The sequence below is a fragment of the Simochromis diagramma genome, unplaced genomic scaffold, assembly GCF_900408965.1.
Source record: "Simochromis diagramma unplaced genomic scaffold, fSimDia1.1 OVJJ01000361.1, whole genome shotgun sequence".
Classification (NCBI taxonomy): domain Eukaryota; kingdom Metazoa; phylum Chordata; class Actinopteri; order Cichliformes; family Cichlidae; genus Simochromis; species Simochromis diagramma.
Genome location: NW_024386860.1, coordinates 5,618,411 through 5,638,227, shown reverse-complemented (window position 1 = coordinate 5,638,227; position 19,817 = coordinate 5,618,411). Strand labels below are relative to the sequence as shown.

The 19,817-nt window shown below is 41.3% G+C and overlaps 1 protein-coding gene across 1 annotated transcript in view; it reads right to left on the bottom strand.

Moving 5' to 3' along the window:
* The window catches only part of clcn1b (chloride channel, voltage-sensitive 1b), a 32,640-nt gene continuing 12,823 nt past the window's right edge, over positions 1-19,817 (bottom strand). The window contains exons 2-23 of the mRNA XM_040030023.1: positions 18,830-19,052; positions 17,720-17,851; positions 17,464-17,592; positions 17,196-17,329; positions 15,874-15,951; positions 12,624-12,702; positions 10,806-10,931; positions 8,753-8,837; positions 8,511-8,612; positions 7,964-8,048; positions 7,451-7,606; positions 7,247-7,316; positions 7,053-7,163; positions 5,270-5,483; positions 5,043-5,176; positions 3,594-3,775; positions 3,424-3,508; positions 3,248-3,330; positions 2,917-2,961; positions 2,695-2,799; positions 2,009-2,095; positions 1-1,720 (exon numbers count right to left, since the gene is read on the bottom strand). Coding sequence (XP_039885957.1) covers positions 1,265-1,720; positions 2,009-2,095; positions 2,695-2,799; positions 2,917-2,961; positions 3,248-3,330; positions 3,424-3,508; positions 3,594-3,775; positions 5,043-5,176; positions 5,270-5,483; positions 7,053-7,163; positions 7,247-7,316; positions 7,451-7,606; positions 7,964-8,048; positions 8,511-8,612; positions 8,753-8,837; positions 10,806-10,931; positions 12,624-12,702; positions 15,874-15,951; positions 17,196-17,329; positions 17,464-17,592; positions 17,720-17,851; positions 18,830-19,052 — 2,901 coding nt within the window. The 3' untranslated portion in view covers positions 1-1,264. The remainder of the gene's footprint in view (positions 1,721-2,008; positions 2,096-2,694; positions 2,800-2,916; positions 2,962-3,247; positions 3,331-3,423; positions 3,509-3,593; positions 3,776-5,042; positions 5,177-5,269; positions 5,484-7,052; positions 7,164-7,246; positions 7,317-7,450; positions 7,607-7,963; positions 8,049-8,510; positions 8,613-8,752; positions 8,838-10,805; positions 10,932-12,623; positions 12,703-15,873; positions 15,952-17,195; positions 17,330-17,463; positions 17,593-17,719; positions 17,852-18,829; positions 19,053-19,817) is intronic.

Genomic DNA, 19,817 nt, shown 5'->3' with positions numbered 1-19,817 from the left:
TTAGTGGACAAATATAGTATTTATTATTTTTTAAAAATTACAAACCAGTAATAATGATTTAGATTCACAATACAGAAAATACATAATAAACATGTTATAACAAGTTATAATTTTAAATTAACCTCAATCAGTAAACTTTAAATGTGTGATCTCTTTGACCCATCAGTCAAATTAATTAAGTCTTAATCACTATATTATTTCATTATAATACAATTCTTTACTGTCAGCTACCCTACAGGTACTTAAAGGTATAATATGCAGGATTTTCCTAAAACAGTAAAATTTCTCAGTTTTCCTTTACTGTTGTATTTATCTGCACAGACTGATTTAATATATTCTGTTTTTCCTGTTTTCTGTACATTCCTGGGTTGCAAGCATTGGGCAATGATTGTGTAGCCCCCAGCTAATAACAACAGGAGGGCGGGATTACATCACTGCCTCTATTTCTTTCCTCATAAATATTATAAAAGAGCTGTTGTGATGTTAGTTTTCATTGCATGTTTTCATTACACCAATATCCAAAATAAGAAAGAAATTTTAATAATTAGACTGGAATAACTACTACTGACTGGCACTCATGTTTTTATGGTTTCCAGTGTCACACACTGGGCAGTAGCTACTTAAAAACTACAGAACGTATTAATGCAATGTTATCTGGTAATGTTATCATACGTGTTATAGTCATTGTCAACACCAGTTTATAGCCTAGAGCCACACCTAATTCACACTAAATTAAGAAATGCAGCACCTTCCCTGCTGACTTGTGTGATTTCTGCTTCAGAACTCAATCATTGTAAAACAATTAGAAAATTATGCTTCATTGCTTTTTTCTTGCTAAAGCTGTTCCCTCCATCCTCATTCTCAAGGCCAAGTTTACAATAACTGACCATTGCTGCATATTATACCTTTAATGACATTAAAAGATCTTAATACATGTGAAAATCAGCTGTTTTCGGCATTTCAGAGATACGCTTGGAAGATTGAACTTCAGTGAAACGGTTGTCAGCAGTTCAGAAGACACAGGAAAGCACCTGAGATTTTAAAGAGTGGAAAAGTGAAACTATCATAAGAATAGAAAAAAATATCCTGTACTAAAAGTTTCTTGAGCTTTGTGTGCACCAGTTCCTCCTGCCCACCGAGAGCTGAATGTCTGTGACAGCCGCGGGTCGCTTTGACTCCTCCATCTAAACTGCAGCTTTGTCTTTTCGGAAAAGGAGTGACATTAAAAGAAGGTAAAAGTTTTTCTTCTTGAAAGCCACTTCTCCTAAATGGGCTCATCAGAGTCCTCGCTCTCCCTCTCCTCCTGCAGGGAGGACAGTGTGAGGACAGGGCTGGTGGCTGACATGGGAGAGGCAGGGGCTGACGGCGAGGTAGAGGAGGAGGTGGAGGGGGATGCTGCCTCCTGAGCTGGGCCTTCGGCCCCTCTTGTGGAGGTGGAGCTACTATTGCTCTCCATGGTGCTGGGGGAAGAGGAAGCAACGTCACACCCAGGAGCTCCTCTTGAAGGCTTCCCTCGGGAATCGTCTTTGGACTCCCTCCTCACCAGCTCCCCTTCCCTTCTGCTACCCTCCCCCCACAGGTCTCTGTCCTGTGTTGGCGAGGAAGTGGTGGATGAGGGAGGCTGGTGCTTCTTGGCTTTCCTACTGGTGTCTCTGAAACTGGCCAGAGGAGGACGAAGCCTCACCCCGCTCCGAGTTGAGCCCTCTATGGCTTTCTGCAACTGTTACAAGAGTGAACGAGGTTTAAACATCCACAGAAGCAAAAAAACCAAAAACAAACATACCACAAAGCAGAGCAACAACATAAGATCATTAAAGTGAACATCCAGCGAGATGAGTTGTGAGGGCGGTTAGTGGAATAACTGCATGAATCAGAGCGTAAAGAATGATGCACGCGGTGACAGAACAGCTCACAGCTCGTCATGCCACATTACCGGATCAAATCCAGAGAGGTGACAAAAAACAAGCCGATAAATTAAAACAAAATGAAAAGCAAAAAGTGACTTTACCTCTTTCAGTGCCACAACACCCACCAGCTTACCAATGCTGGTGACATAGGCGTGACTGAGACCCAGCAAGGAGAACAGAGTGTGGGTCTGAGTAATGAGAGAGGAGAGAGAGGACACGATCCAGTCAGTGTTAGATGTGCTGTACTGTGACAGTGTTCTGCTTGCATGACTGCACTGTTTCTCATAAGCAATTTTTCTGCAACAAAAGAGGAAATGCATGGCTTTGCTACATAGATGCATAATAAAAAAAAAAATCAAGTTTCAAAGTTTTATCATATGGACAAAGAACAAACAGGGCGTTCTGTTTGTTCAGACTCTTAGGCCAAGCTGAAATAAGTCTAATGTTTCATCACAGCTTTCAGAAAGCTCCTTTAGAGCTACAGTTGGCAGACAGGTGGACTTGGTATACACTTAAAAAACTGAAAACTGAAGCTGGGACAGATGAATCAAAAACTCACAAAGTCACACACAACAAAGCTGGCTCAAAGGGAGCATAGTATTTATGGGAGAGAGGCTAAACAGTTTGTTTCAGACAGAAGATGAACTTGGATATCGTTTCAGTATAGTTTAGTTATGAAGAGTTTATTCCTCCCGTTTCCAGTCTGTGAGCAGAGATCATGACATGAAAATAAGTCATAGTTGTAAGTGTACAGAACCAGTATGTGTACATGATTTTTGATGATCACCTTATGCAGAGACGTTCTTTCCACCAGCTGAAATGGAGAAGGGTCTATGCGTATCTGCTCCATATCAATTGGTTTGTTCAGCTCTGCCTCTTCCCAGGCTTTGATCTGCAGCCAATCACAAAGCAGAGAGATGAAGGCGCAAACTAGGTTGTAATTATCAATTAGAGTGGTTTGTTGGTCCATCGTTGAGTATGAGGCTGCGCAATCAATAGTGTAAAGTACCTCCTCTGGAGACATGGTGTCAGTCAGCTGAAGGGTTGTGGTCTCCTGAGAAAGGTGGAGGAAGAAAGAGATGATAGACCAAATGATGAAAAGAAAGATAGATGCCCCCTGCTGGTTTTAAAGTATTACCTACTGCAAAAGTTATCACTAGGTCAGCTTCAGGTTATGCCCCCACCCCCCTCATCACATTATTGAGGCTGGCTTAGACTGCCATGCTGGACTGATATCCCTGTCTTAGCTGTCACTGCCAACTCAGTAGCAGATCACTGATGCACTGCTTCTTTGAGTGTTTAGCCTCAAAGCAATGGATACATAAGGTTGATCCCAGTACCTGAGTATCTGTCTGGCCTGACAAAGACGTGGAGGAGAAGAGTCTTTGAAGGGTCCTCCTGACAGATGGCAGCTTGCGCTTGTCTGGGGATGTGGTATGGCAACGCATGTCAGAGTAGAGACAAGTGACATGGATGAGCGAACCTGTCCTTGTATGTAGTGGAAATAACTTGTTACCTGAGTCTGTGTGGTTGGCGGAGGGCTCCTGAGGGTTGGGGGCAGGAACGGGTCCATTACATTCTTCCTGCACAGGAGTGGTGGTCTGATGGACACAACGCTGTCAGTAAGGGGGTTGCAGACACAAACAAACAACACCTGATGGTCAGGAATAGGTCACATTTTTCCACCTTGTCGGGGCTTTCCTCTCCTCCCTCCTCATCTACAAAGGTGAATGACTCCCAGCTGATTTTGGAGGCTTGACCCGGTGAACTTTGACCTCTTTCAAAGACTCGTCTTTGAGGTGAAAGCCACCAGTCCAAGAGGGCTTGAAGCTCTGTCCTCTCAATTGAACCTAGCAGAATCATAGATTCTGCAAAAAAGGAAGTTTCACAGGGAAAAAGTTTGGCATTCAGGGGGAAACTGTTGATACTTACATGAGATCAGCTTAGCACCAAGTCAGAAAAAATAACTTTAAGGTAAAAAACTAATTTAATGGTCCTTATTTTCTGTCATAAATATATATATATATATATTGTTACAATGGATAATGTTGACAGTGGCCAAGGTTCCAAAAAAGAGGTGAGAGTAATCCCTGTTAGACAAAAGCTCAGGCTTCAGACAGTAAAAGCTGTTTTCTTAAAATTTTCTCTACTCTTGGCTCCATATGATATCATTAGGAGCTGATATCTCCCCAATATGATCATCTCATGGACACAGCTCTGCCTCTGCGCACAGAAGCTCCACCCACATGTGATTAAACCCTTCTGTTTACGAGGGTGGCCAATCAGAAGCTTGTTTCAGACAGATAGTCAACTGAAGATCTGCACCAAGGCTACGAGGAATTATTTTGAACTGTTAATCATGGAAAGCTACTTATAGACCTGGTGTATCCCATTAGTACTAAGCCTTTTAAAAGCAAAATAAAGTATTATTGTTATGGTCCTGGGTCGGTGACCCAGTGTTTTTGGTTTTTGTACTTTTACTTTTGATTTCATCATGGTTTGTGACTGTTTGTGTTTTGGGTTTCTATCCTAGTGTTTCTAGCTCCCTAGTTTTGTGGTACTTCCTGAGTTCTGATTTTTAGGTTTTGTTATTTGACCTCCCAGTGTCAATTCCGTGCTCCCTCTGTTCTGTGTCATCCCTACCTGTGTATTCCCTCTAGTGTAGTCTCTGTGTAAAGCCCGCGTCTCTGAGTCTGTGCCTTCGTGCGTGTTTTGAGTTTCCTGTTTTATTGTGAAAGTCTGTGTCTTATGCCAGTGTGTTCAGGTTGCGTTTCCCCTGTCTCGTCTTGTTGATCATAATCAGCTGTGCCTCCCTCCTGTGTGTCGTTTCCTTGTTCCCTTCTGTGTATTTATAGTATGTGTGTTCACTCAGGTTAGTTGCTAGTCCGTCTGTGTTTCTCGCAGTCGTGTTTCTCCCAGTCGTCCATTCAGGTTTGTTTTGTTAGTCATTCCCAGTTTAGGTCACCTTGAGGTTTTGCTTTGCTCGCTCTGTTTGTGCCACCTGTGTTAAATAAAGCTCGCTCACTTCCAAGCCAGTGCCTGCGTCTGGATCCTGTCTCACACTCATCACACGTCTTCCCCCGCAGCCGTGACAATTATGGCTCACAGAGATGGCAAAGATGTTGGTCATCCTACCTTTGGAGTCGACGATGGGGATGGTTTTCAGGGTCGTGGTGTCAAGCAGATGGTTTAATTCCCGAAAGGTGGCTTGAGAAGACAGAAATCTCACTTTGCGCACCATAATGTCCTCCACAAAGATGTTATACTTGCTGGGAATGACGGGATACAACAATAAGCACAGGTTGTCTTTCATGACAGCGGTATGAAAACAAAATAAGGACTTTTAGGTATTTTAACTTTACCTTATGTGCCCAAGGGCCAGCTCAGGCAGGTAGGGTAGCTTCTTCACCTGGATGATGGAGTCGTAGAGAGACGGCTGTAGACCCTGCGCCACCATATTAGCTAAGATGACGGCCACCATCATGGGTAGGATGTGGGAGATTTGACCAGTGAGCTCAAAGCAAATTACTGCTGTGGAAACTGTATGTGTGACGGCCCCCGTCATCGCTGCTGCACCTGTGATGGGGGGTGTGATATAATTCCTCCTGATTATTGTACATCATCATTTTCAGAGGAATGGTTTTGTTTGTTAGTCCACTTAAAACTGACCCATGAGTCAAGCATAAAAAAGACACCAAATAAACCTGTTTCTATCTACAACTTAGCAAAGAGTCCATTTTAAATTGTATCTTTAGACACTTTGTTACTAGCAACCTTGAGTTCAATCTGCAAAAAAATGCCCCAAATAACCCAGACATGAAGTCTATCTCAAAGTCATTCCTTTAATAAAGAGAAAAATATTCAGTAACGATCTGACACAGGACCTGATAAATGTCCTTCATGCCCTTCAGCTGATCATCTTCTGTTCACCGAAGCAAAAATGGACACAGAGGAAGGATGGCTGTCAAGAAGCCATTATTAAGGAAGGGAAAAGGGGGGAAAAGGCTGAGATATATGAAACTGATGAATCCAAATTGAAATTTTTGGGTCAAATCATCATCTGTACAGTCAACTTAAATGTACTTTTATTCAACCAGCAAGTTTTTTGTTTTGTTTTGTTTTTTTATTTTATTTTTTTCCCAGAAGGATGCCTCTTCATCGTCTTATCATCTTTTGGGAGACGCCTGTGTCATTTCTGGTCAAAAAAACCCAAATACTTGCCTGTTGAATAAAAGTAACTTTAACTCAAAATTTACCAGGGGTATGAATAATTATGGGCTTGACTGTATATACAGAAAAGGTCAGGAGAGAGGTACAACAGCGAGTGTCTACAGCCGTCTGTAAAACACTGACAAGGCTCTGTCATAGTTCAGGGCTGTGTTTCATTCACTGGTGTTGGGGATTTTACAGTGAAAAGTACAGTGAGATTTTGATCCACCATGTAACACCATCTGGAAAGTGTCTGATTGGCACTAACTTCATTTTTCAGCATGAAAGTGATCCCAAATGCACCACCAATGCAGTAACAGCATATCTGGATAGAAAATAGAAGAGCCTGGACCTCATCATTATTGAACCAGTGTGAGATCATCTTAACAGAGAATGGGACAAAAGGCAGGGGAACCAGGGGAAGATTACTTAAAGAAATTATAAGAAAGTTTGAAAGAGTTCAGACTGTTGAAACTTTTACTTTTAAGCTTGTTAGAATTGTACAAACTCTGTTTTCTGTGTATTTCAGTGTGGTTGAAAGTTTCAGTAAATCACTACACCTATTTCAGCTAAATAAAACAAACCATCAATTAGCTTTGAAAGCATTATACTATTTATGACACAGTAAATCAGAAACCTTTAGGAGCGTCAAGAGTTTAGCGGTCTTGAGAGGCAGATAAAGTACATCTAGTTTTAAAAAACACTCAGTTGTTATCAAATGTAATATTTTGTAATGACTTTTTAAATTATAAGTTGTTTATTTTAGCACACAAACTGATCATTTGGCATGTTGGGGGTGATTTCTGCTGCTAAATCTGCAGCTTGAACAAGAGAATATAAAACACCAAAAAAGGAAAGAACTTTTCTTAAACTTTTCTTAAATCTACAACTCTTCAAATAGCCTTTGGGGACCTGGGGGAAGGTTAACAGACTGACCAATGACAGCGTAACCTCCTGGCAGGATGCGGTAGACTATCCCATCAAACAGGATTCCATTTGGGAACAGAGTGGCCATGATCTCCCCGACAAGGCGACCGAAAGCAGCTCCTTGAGGAGAGAGATAAGGCACTCTGGTAAAGACAAATTGAACTGAAGATCAGCAGGAGACTCGCATTACAAAATCCTCTTACCTAATATGAACACCGGCATAAAGGCACCTGAGGGGATGGGCATAGTGGTGGAAACTGCTGACATCCAGAACTGCAACACAAAAACAGGATCAAAGTAGGATCGAGACCGATCCCAGAGGTTTTTCACACTATCGCACACAGTGCTTTTCAAGGCAACACCCACTCCATACACAATGTGAGGAGGAGGCAAGGAGGAAGAGATACCTTCATGATGAAGAAGAGGAGAAGGATGATAAAGACACTGACACGAGGATGAAGCCACGCGGCAGAGCGACCCAGGCCGGGAGGAGCAGGGTATTCTGAGATTTTGGTCCAGGTGAAATTATCAAAGAGTGAGTTGATACACTCTCTAGGCATCAGCTGCAAGAGGAAACACAAACACACAGAAAAAAATTGTCCTAAACAAGGTTTACATAAACACAAAATCATCACATCCTGATGACGCTACATGTTCATAATAAAAAAACCTAAAATGTGACATGTAGTATAAAAAATATTCAGGAAGAATAGAAATGATATATGTTCCAGTCCATTTACATTAAAAGAACAATCCTATTAATTTACAATCATGCGACAGACAGCCACACTTTCACAGGTAAGGTTTTAGTGTTTGCGGACTTAGTGAAAAGTCACCTGATTCATATCAGGTTTTAAAAAATACCACCAGAAATGAACATGAAAAAAGTCAGAGAATTAACAAGATTGATGAATTCTGACCTCTCCAGCCATAAACTGTCCAAATCCAGGAGGAAACGTGATGGTGGCGATGATCAATGTCACTGCACCTGGATAGATCAAACGACTGGGACAACACACAGACGGAGACACACACGAGTTCATTAAAAGCAGCAGTGTATCCCCAGAGGACTACAGTTGTCTTGTCATAGAAATAACCAGTGTGTGTGAACCAGCGCTGATTGTAGAGCTCTCTTGATGCTGCTACTCTCTTTTCTCTAATGGTGAAGACTAATGTTCCCTGACTGTTGAGTCTCAGAGGGTAAGTGAATCTCCCCATTGAGTGAATAACTGGCTGAAAGGTTGTTAAGGCTTTGCTGCTGTCCTGACCAGTGTTGTGAGACTGATGAGTTTGGAGAGTGGAGCTGAGAAACATTAAGAGGAATTGGATTTAAATGCACAAATGGTTTCAGTTCCAAGAAACAGTTTCTGCTACCAGAGTCACAGCAGTTTAAGGGCTGAGCGCCACATTAATCCACAGCAGCGGGGAGGTCTCTGTTATGTTTCTGCGTCTGTGTGGGGATCTTACTGTTTGGTTAGAAAGCGTGTAAGAGCCGTAGGCCTTCTCATGAAGAGAACCACCTGTCTGTTCAGGTAAACGAAGAACGCTCCCAAAAAGCCGCACGAGATCCTGAAAGACGAAAGAAAGCTGGGTTAAGGAGCAAGGATGCAGCTTTTACGTGACTATCGCAGATTAAAGGAACCTTGCTGACTCATATTATTTCAACACAAACACATGCAGGCATGCAAGTGCTCACAAAGTCTCCTCACCCTATTATTGCAAATGCAGGCAGCTCTTGAAGGTCAAAGGGAAAATCCATCCGAAAGTTTGTTTTGAAGAGGGCTGTGATTGTGACTGAGAGGAAGAGAGAAATAACTGTTTCACACCAAGTGAACATGTGGTCTCAGTCTGTCATTCCTATGCTAATACTTTGACAACAGGGACAACAAGATAAATTAAACAAAGTATAACAATAAAAAAACAAATACTCCAGTCCACCTGATGAGTCTGAGCCTGATATTTAAGCTCCCTTAGCTGTTTTTATGTCTCCATCAACTCCTGAAGGAAACAAATGATTCTTTATGTGGCTCGTTTCAGTCCACAATGTGCTGCTATGTAATATGCAGTGGGTTCCCTTACTTTTAAAAACAACTCTCTCTCTCTGCCAGTTTATTAGGTACACCTGTTCAACTGCTTGTTAATGCAAATATTGGCTCATCCAATCACGTGGCAGCAACTCAGTGCATTTGGGCATATAGACACGGCCAAGACAGTCTGCTGAAGTTCAAACTGAGCGTAAGAATGAGGAAGAAAAGGGATTTAAGTAATTTTGAACATGGTATGGTTGTTGGTGCTGTACAAGCTGGTCTGAGATCTGGAATTTTCCCATCCAACCACCTGCAGGGTTTGCAGAGATTGGCTGCTTGATACCAGAGATCAGAGGAGAAAGATTACACTGCTTTGAGCTGATTGGAAGGCAGCAGGAACTCAAATAACCAGTGATTATTTGAGCAGAAGAGAATCTCTGAATGCACTTTATGTAGATGGGCTACAGGAGTACAAGGCCACACTGCGTTTCACTCCTGTCAAATAAAAACAGGGACCTGAGGCCTCACCAACATTGAACAATGGAAGATTGAAAAAACCTTGTCTGGCATAATAACATTCAGACATTAGGGTCAGAATTTAGTGCAACCAACACGATTGCATGGATCAGTCCTGCCTTGTATCATCGTTTAGGCTAATGGTGCTGGTGTTTTAATGTCTGGGGGATATTTTCTTGGCACACGAGTAACAACTGAGCATCATTTAATCACCGCAACTTACGTGAGTATTGTTACATGCCATGTCTATCCATTCATGACCACACTGTACCCATCTTCTAATGGCAGCTTCCAGGTAAGTAATGTGCTATGTTACAAAGCTCAGATCCTCTCAAACTTGTTTCTCGAACATGCCTCCACAGTCAACATTACTCAATCCAATCCAGCACTTTTGGTATTTGGTGGAACGGGAGATTCACATCATGAATCTGCAGCAGCTGTGTGACGCTATCATAATAATACAGGCCAAAATTGGTGAATCTATGCCGTGAAAAATGAAAAAAAAAAAGAATGAATACTTTCTGAAGGTAAAAACAGCCCAACCCTACCAAGGTGTGCCTAATAAAATGTCCATTAGTTGTATATTAAAAGAGCAGTAAACAGTAAAGTTGCAGGCCTGAAAACCAAAACAATGAAAACAGAGCTTACAGATACTTAAATACTTTGAGGTACTTAAATACTTTGAAGTATTATACTTAAATAATGTAAATGCTGATTAACGGAGCTTCAGTGAAGAAGATTCATGAACAGTGTATTCTGAAAAATCGAACCTAATCTAACTGGTTATGTTTGCAATAGAGAAAAAAATTCACCCTGGCACATTTCTGTAATATTTTAACATAAATTCCATGAAACTGAGGTTTCAGACTTTAAAAGATGAAGATTTCCCAAAATCTGTTTGGGTAAGAGTGGCTATGTAATGATCACCCCTTTCTGAGTTATATATTATTTATAAAATTACACTGGAAATGTGAAAATATCTAGTATTGTAATAAAGAGATAGGGTCACCTGAATGCAGCTTGTAGGGATTTTAGGCTACAGGGCTGCTGGGCTGCTTTAAGACTGCGATGATGTATTGAAACATTTCAGGTTTATGTAAAGAAGCAAGTATTACTCAGCTGTCATATTCAGCTACTTTTAATAAAACAGCAAGCTCAGCTGTCTTTTTTTCAGTAGTTTGTGTGTATCTGTTGAATATGCATTTCCTCTGCTTCTCACCAGCATCCTTGTTCCAAACAGACAGCACCCGGAATATGAAGGCACTGAATGTGGCGGCAAAGTATCCCCGCCAGTAATTCCTCACCGCAAAGTAGGTAGACGTGACCTCAATACTAAACAGCACCCCTGGTGACGGTGGATCGACAGAAAAAAAGGGGAGGAAGGACAGAGGGAGAGGAGGGATTACAGAGAGGAAGAGCAATGAGGATGGGCAGTGAGAAAAAATGAGGGGGAGGAAGAGGAGAGGAAGAGAAGGGAGAGAGAGAGAGGACGGTATTATGAGTTAAAGCAACAAAATGAATTCAAAAACACTTGAAGCTGAGGGTGTAATTATGCACACCAGGAGAACCACGGGGAGTTAACACACATTCAAACGCAGCTAAACACACACTTACATGTAGTCTCGCTCTCTGACACACAAACAGAGACATAATCAGCATGTGAAGCTATAAAACAATAATCAAAGCTGTGTGAAGCTTCTAAAAAAAGATTTCAAAAACATATTTTGGGACCAACATTATGTCAGCAGTAAATACATTCTAGTTTGTTTTGTATACATCTAGTGACTTAAGTATAGTGCTGTGCAAAAATTGTAGGCATTTCAGAAGTTTAGATTCTTATCTGTCACACACCCATCCGCCCTCGGGGAGAGTTTAATCGTCCCAAAATTATTCTGCAGCGTGACAACAGGGCCAAACAATAAGCCGCTGTCATTAAAAGAGCCACATTCGACAGTAAGAGCGGGCCTTGCAGAAGACGGTCTGTCCTTAATCCCCTCAGCTCAGCATTACAGGAAGAGACAAGAGACACTGAGACAGACTAATTACCCAACAAGCACCTTGAAAAGCTGAGAAGTGGTCAAAGTTAACTAAATACTATTCACGGCATTATCTTTCAAACTTTCCATTATTTTTTTTTTAATGCCTAAAACGTTTGCACAGCATTCGATGTTTTGTTGACTTTTGTACTTTGGTTGGTACTTCAGCTCATGATTGTTCGCACTGATAATTAATAAACAGATTATTAACCTATTCTATAAATGATCTATCAAAAAAATGGGATCTTTACAAAGCTTTTGATTAGAAGAGTTTAATTATTGGCTTACTAACTTCAGCTGATTGGACCGTTGAACTGTTTAACCTGTTACTAAGGGGGATTTATTGATTTTTAATATGAACCAGTATTGAGTCTTTGAATTACTCATACTCTTTATAACTTTCAAGTAACACTTTATAAAAAATGGAAATTCAATATATTTTATTTGAATTTACAGTGTAATACTACAAATACTTAAGGGCATGTACACTGCAATAAGGGGGTAAAAAGTCAGGTTTTTACAGGAAACAGAGATAATTTTACTGTAAGTAAATTGAAGCACTAAGTACTAAGTTTAGTCTTGCTAGGCAAGATCAATCCGCTCCATAATTTGGCCTAAAAAGTGTATTTACAATGTGAAATGGGGAAATATTACCATGAAATTACGCAGAACGTTTATCATTGTGGTCACAGTCACTGGTTTGGAGGAGAGTACATTGTAAGAGGACATATTGCTTCCACTGAAGGTGTGGCTGACCTGTTTGAGCTATTTGATTGCTCACATGTGTATCTCTTAAAATGGCAACTAAGTGCATATTTGTCACTGGTCTTCAGTGACTGTAATAGTAATGCTCACTTTCAATAATTCACAAATCAGACATATTATATATGTAAAGAAATAAAGACAAGCATAATGTGTCCCCTTTAAGAATCTGATCCAGTACAGGAGGACGGTTGGTGCAGAGGTTGTGGCTGAGAGGCAGTGTGGAAGATGTACAGTACCTCCTAGTGGAGTGCCAAAACAGCATCCCACCCCCACGGCACAGCCAACAGTCAGTATATCTGTGTAACCATAAGGGTTCTACTGACACAGAAAACAGAGAGGGAGGGTGGGGTGGGGTGGAGGGGTGAGTCACAGAGTGAGGGATGAAAGGCAAGAGATGATGAGGGGTGGTGGTGGTGTTGGGGGGGGAGGACAATAACAAGAAACATGAGTGTTGACAGAAAGACAGCAGAGTGAGTCGGAAAGAGGGGGAGAGAAAAAAAGATCAAGGTGGTGAGGACAAGAGGAGGACACAGAGGGAGAAATGACAGAAAAGAAAATTGGAATAAAGTGAATAAATAATGTTCACTAGAGTGTGATTAGAAAAGTTATAAAGGAGGGGAAATTACACCACGAGGATATGAAGCAGAGGAGGCGCATGCCAGTGTGAGTATACAGACTTTGAGGAAGCAATTAAGCAATCAGGAAGCAAACCAAGTGGTCACATTGTCCTTGGAGACAGATCCCTGCAACTGATTGCAGACTGAAAATTGAAGGTAGCACACATGAAATACTTCCACTGATTATTCATGACCTTGAATGATGAGCTGCTGTTTAACTTTTTAGACTATTTAACTTTTTAGGATAGTTTTAAAGGAATAATCTGCAATTCTTGTCTTTCTGCTGAGAGTTAACGTGCAGTGAAAAGTATTAGCCCCCTTCCTGATTTCTTACCTTATTTTTTTTGCCCATTTGTCACCCTTATGTGTTTTAGCTCATCAAACTAATTTTAATATTATACAAAGATAACCCAGGTAAATTAAAAATCCTGTTTATAAATGATGATTTCATATTTCAAGGGGAAAAAAGCTATCCAAGCACACCTTGCAATTGTCCCCCTTGTTAAATAATGAATTAACTGTGATTACCCACATTTATGTTTTAAAAGCTGAGTTCAGAATGATATCATCATTTAAAAACTGCATTTTGTATGTACTCAAGTTATCTTCATATTCAAGTTTGTTTCATTTGCATGATCTGAAACGTCTATGCATGATAAAAATATAAAAGAAAGATAAATACTTTTCGCAGCACTGTAGATGGAAAAATTGATGCCATATTTATATATGTATGCTAAACATAAAGCTTAAGCCAGCAGGCAGTTGAATTAGCCTAGGATGACTGGAAACAAACTCTCCGTTTTCAGTCTTAATGTACCTTCTAGCAAATACAGCTAATTCACAAGTTCTCATTAAATTTGTCTGAACCATATAAACGACTGACTGTGGGCTATTGTGCAGTAATTCAATTCAATTCAGTTTTATTTATTTAGCGCCAAATCACAACAAATGGGGCCTCAGGGCACTTTATATTATGAGGTAAAGATTCTCCAATAATACACAGATAAATGCGTAACAACATCAACATCGGGGATTCAAATTCAGTTATCCCAACTACATTTACAAAATCCAATATTCACCTGACATTGGTCACTTTTGTGGTGTTTAATGGAGCCTATTATCGCTCCATATTTTTATTATTGTACTCTGCCAGAGGGGTGCCACAGTTTTGTAGCACTGTCACCTCACAGCAAACAGAAATACTAGGGGTTCGAAGCAGCTGCAACCAGCAACAACTGGGATGGGCTCCAGCTTCCCTGCAACCCTTAATTGGATAAGTGGGAAAAAAAAATGGATGGATGAATGAAGTCTACTAGAGCAGATCTTCATGACTGAGAGAGCAAACCAATCCTTATTTATCTTATTTAGCTGGCCCCTCAGCTCCTAAACACACCTCATTAGCTCCAATCCCCCTCCCTTTAAAGCAGCTATTTTTCTGATTTGCTACCATGTACAAACAAAAGGTTTGAGGAACATCATACTGTCATATTTTCATGACAGACAAGACAGAACAGTAAGTGCCCCCTTTAAAAGCCACCTCATGATTTAAGGAGGCATCCATACAAAACATCCATACAGGGCAATTTGATTATCTGCACAGTTGTCAGCAAAAACAAAGTGGATCTGCACTCCATATTTGTTTTATTCTACATCCTCGGCCCTGACTGTTAATTTGTATTTCTTATCCTGACCTTTGCATCACGTCCAGTCAGAAAGAAAAGAAAAGCAGCTCTTCCGTGATTTTGCTTTCATATTTTCTAGAGTTTAAATGTGGATTGTGTCAGACTATAACCTTGTGAAAACACACTATGTTTCAGTAGCACAAAATGTATGCAAATGAAGAGCCAGCACCTTTAAAATATCTGTTGCAGGTGTAGCATTGATACTGATTCTAAATATAAATGTTTGAATAGTGGTTTGGTTCACTTTCAAGTAGTGCAGCACACTGATGTGAGGCCAGTTTTAACCTCCAAATTAATTGTAACTGATGTTTCTTGATGAGGTCAAAGCCGACCGTAGACCTGAGGCCGAGCGAGCAGAGCGGGACTTGCCTCCGATCGGGGCACCGAAACAAGTTGCTACTCCTACAGCACACGCACACACCAGCAGGTCCTGGTTATGGGAGCCATTCTGGGTTAAAGGTCAAGGGTGAATGCAGAGATGAATGAGAAAGCCAAGGGGAGGGAAGGGGGGGGGAGGGAAAGAGGGAGACAGGGAGGTCACTGTTAATACACATGCCAGACATAACGGTCACACTATTAATACAGTGAGACAAACACAGACGAGGCGTGAGGGGGCGAACCAAAACAAAGACACGGGAGAAACGGGGAGGGGCTGGCGTGAGCTGGATGGCAGAGACAGAACACAGCCACGGGGTTCCCACTTTTTCATTAGTGTTAAAGTTCTTTCAGCAAATTTCAGGGACTCAAAAGTGGCTTCATTTAAAATTCTATAATTAAGGGTTCAAGTTCAAGGACCCTGATATGAATGCTCAACACTGACCTGTTGATATTACAGTTACAGCGTTCTGCTCTCCCAATCATCGTCTACCATGGTGCTATGGTAACATTTAAGAAACAAAGCAAGGTTCTCAGGGATGTTGAGATAAATGGCACTAAATTTAAAATGAGATAATTGTAAATATCTAGAAATACCTGAACTTTTTCTGTTTTTCAGATTTTAAAAAATAATGAGAATAATAGTGAGAAAAATAGTGGGAACCCTGTAATTACAACAAAGATGTCAGCAACACCATAAGTTATTACAAAAAAACTGCATTCTTCATTTAAATCAGCATGTTGACTGTGGTCAGTAAAGAGATGGGGGGTTGTGGGTAATGTAGTCGGCTTTGGTCAGGGGCTCAGCTTACCTCGTAGACTCCAGAGAAGATGGACATGAATCGACTCAACACTGCGGCGCAGATGCTGGCAATGTGGACAAAGGGACCCTGGGGGTGATGGGAGGACATTACTGACACAGATATGAGTGACGTGTAATGTTATCTACAGAGACACAGAGTGCTGTCTGTAAAAACAGAGAGTCTAAACTGGGACATATTTTATCAGAACTGATAAATCACTGTGTAATTACTGGATGTGACACTTTCCATGCTACTGTAATAAGGAAAACGAATGTGGTTCTTTGCTGAGGACTGGAGTAATTTGCCTCAGTCCCGTGAGAAGAGGGCGAGAGGAACAACATGACAGAAGATGATTTATTACCCCCTCCCAGTTGGAGAGTGAGACAGAAAAAGGACTGAAGATGTGGAACAAGATGCTGAATGAGTGGGGATAGACACAGAAGCACAAGTAGTAAGGAGGTGAAAATATGTGTTTGCTTCAGTGCTGGATTTAATGCAATGCAAAGCAATGGGCTAGAGTACTCAGATTACTCTGTAGTAACACAACCTGTTAGCTTTGCAAACAATCGCTTATTAAGCTGTTTTTTAAATATGTGTTATTATTAACATATTACCACATTTTCCTTCTCCTTTGCAGTGAGGAAAGAATAATATTTTCTACATCCCTGTGAATCCTTGGCATGCATAGTGGAATGTATCTAATCCTACAGTTGTGTTAGTGCTGTAGACTGATGCAGCTCCTGGGTCTGCAAAATGAAGCCAGTGCACAAGTTTCTTAAAAGTTCCCTGTTGTATAAAAGTCTGTGATAAACGGCCCTTTTTGCTCCTTAACCTCAGTAAACACCCATGGTTCCTATTAGTAGATAAATCAGGTTTATGCCTTACACACTATTATCCAGCAGAACCTGTGGTGAGTGCAAATATTAAGATCAGCTTTTGCGACGACAGACAGGGTGGATGTTACATTGCTGAGGTATTTGAATTATTATCATTGAGTGTATTTGAGCTGCCAAGGAGCTCTATGTCATATTTTTAAAAAACATCTGTAAGCTAAAACACTGGTAGTGAAGCAAACTGAGCAGATGAATGATGCTGGTGCTAAACCTGTCACTCTGAGGGAAATGAATAAGCTTGTTCCTGTTTTATGGTGGAGGAAATGCTGCCAGTACCAACTTGCTTTGAAATGAGTCAAAGTTAACATAGTCAGAAGTAGAGCGGTAGAGGCTGATCTACTCTAAAGAGTTTCCTCAGTCGGAAACACTGTAACACAACTGATCTTGTAATGTAACACGATAGTTTTTAAAGTAATGTTGCCTAACACGGGGGTTTACCTCTTTGCCCACAGGCATCCCACTGCCCAGGCCAGCGGTTAGGCCGATAACTTTAGCTATGAAGGCTTTAAGGGTCAGATATTCTTTTAAGACTACACCTCTCAGGATGGTTTTCAGCTCAGGGATACCAGAACCTGTATTTAAAAAAGAGAGAGTGAAGTTATAATGTCAGTACTTTACAATAGACAAAATGAGAAAAAAGAAGCAAATACAGGAGGAAATATAATGAGAGAGGATAATAGAGGCTGACAGGTGATGGAGGGCTTACCGATGGCCTGCGGGGAAACCAGGTGACAGAAGAGCGAGGCGAACATGACAAGGATCATGGGATACGTAACCCAGGCGAGGTACTGGAGCGGTACATTGCCCTTAAGCTCCCCATGCACCCATTTATAGGCTGCAACACAGAATAACAGTAGAAACAGAAAGAAACAAGAACAGCAAAAAAAGGCACATTAAACAAAGGAGCAGTGCAGAGAAAAACTGAAGATTTGAAATGGCAATAATCTCCATGACAGCTCTACCTTGCAGGCTCTTGGCACTAGCATAGTCCATACTCCAGCTAACTAGAGCCATAGTCAGTCCCAGAAGAACCAGGAAAATCCAGTCCTCTCCCATTTTTGTCACTATGTAGCGCCGCACACGAGCCAAACAATCTGGGACAGAGAGATAAAATCAAAGAGTCAGGGAGTCACTTAGTGAGATCATGGATGAAACAGATGCAGTAAATAAAGTAAATGTAGACTGATAAGTACAGATGAACTCAGTCAAATAGTCAACAAATGCATGGACTACAACATGAAAGATCACAAAGTCAAAACAGTGTAATTATTTACACAGATAGAGGTGACACTCCTATAATATAAGAATCTCAATATTCCCTGCACTAACTCCCGCTTGATACAAACTGCATATTTATTTTCCTTCTTAAAATCATTGGAATTGGCTGAAACAATGACGATGAGGATCCTGATTTGAGGGGCCCTCTAGGTCAGTTTAAAACAACTCGGCTGCAGTCACTCAAAATGTATTAAAGTCAAAATAGACATTACAGCAAAACCTAAAACAGCAGCAAGAAGGTCAGAGAGGAGACTCAACCTCCCTGACACCATGTCAACATAAATACACACCAACAGTTCAACTCTGTGCACATGTTCACAATACTGAGCACAACTCCTTCAAGTGCTTACTCTAAAGTCCCTCTTATGTCATAATCATCTGCATTTATAGCCTCCAAAAACAAAAAAGTCAAAATTCAAAATTAGAGCTACAAAATATCTTCTATACCTTAAGATTTGGGTAAATGTTTTGAGTCTTGCACCTTTAGAGATTTTCTTTTTATAACTCTGGGTAGGTTACATTTAGATACCCCTTCGCAGTAGCCCTTAAGTTCAAGTGGTATTAAGTCTAAGTGCCTCGTGTAGCCTGATTAAACTACCGTGCTACCTCATATTTTATGAGCTCATCATGTTGCATGTAAAATCATAATGTGCAAAGTAACCAGAAATTGAAACCATTAGACAAATGCAAAGCTTCACTCTTTGAAAAGTCATGTAATAAAACAACAAAGTGTGTGGAAGTGGCAAAGCAGCCAAATGTTTCCATTTCCATTTTCATAACCACATGCTGGTCACCTTGGCATTTGGAGTAGGGACGAGGCTTCTTGGTGGAGGAGGCATGGCTGTGATGCGACTCCAGGGTCACAGGGTGCTGATGATGATGCCGCCGGCCGTGGCCTTTGCGGCCTGCGGCTGCGGTATTGTCCCCTGCCTGTCTTCTCCATTGTCTCTCTGTCAGTAAACGGGCAGCCTCCCGTCGGGCGAAGTTTCCCAGCTGCTCCCTGTACTCTCCGTAGAGCTGTAACCAAGGGGACACACTGGCAATCACTATGAAACGAAAAGCACCCAGTCGAGAAATCATGTGTTTCTTGGGCTGCACAGAAGAGAAACAACACGCTAGAATGGAGAGGAGGGAGAGAACGAAAAACAGGCGAAATACCTCTGACAACTGAGACTTGGAAGAAGGATAAAACTGGATCTAGTGTGAAGAGTCTTGAGATAACGAGAAAGAGATGGGGAATGTGTGGCGTGTATGTAAGGGATACACACCAACCTGAATAGCCTGACAGACAGAAATAGACAAAATGGGCATAGAGATTGGAAAATCCCCGCCCTGAGCAAAGGAAGGGTCTGGAAAAAAGCCAGAGGAAGATATTCGGAAAGAGAGGACATTCCACACGTTCCACTTCCGACTGCGTGTGCACTTTACACCTATGACTACACAGACACCTACACACATGCTGTCAAACACACACACACATACATTCGGTCAGCTTGCACCGGACTCGTTAAAACTGTAGAAGCTGTAAAATACTGCAGATCCGGATGCAGCTATGGTGTGTGCAACGGAAACCTACAGATCACATGCATCCCACCACACAGCAAAGCAAGAAACTGAATCATACAGAGAGCTGGCTGCCACACATTTCTGTCTCATGTTCACACAGGAAAGGAGAGCGGCCACATCCAACCATGAGGCCCAACTAGGACGAAAGCTCGGCTAACTGCACATAATTATGTGCTGGTGAAATGAAAGAAAGGTGAGACAAAAATCCACAATCTC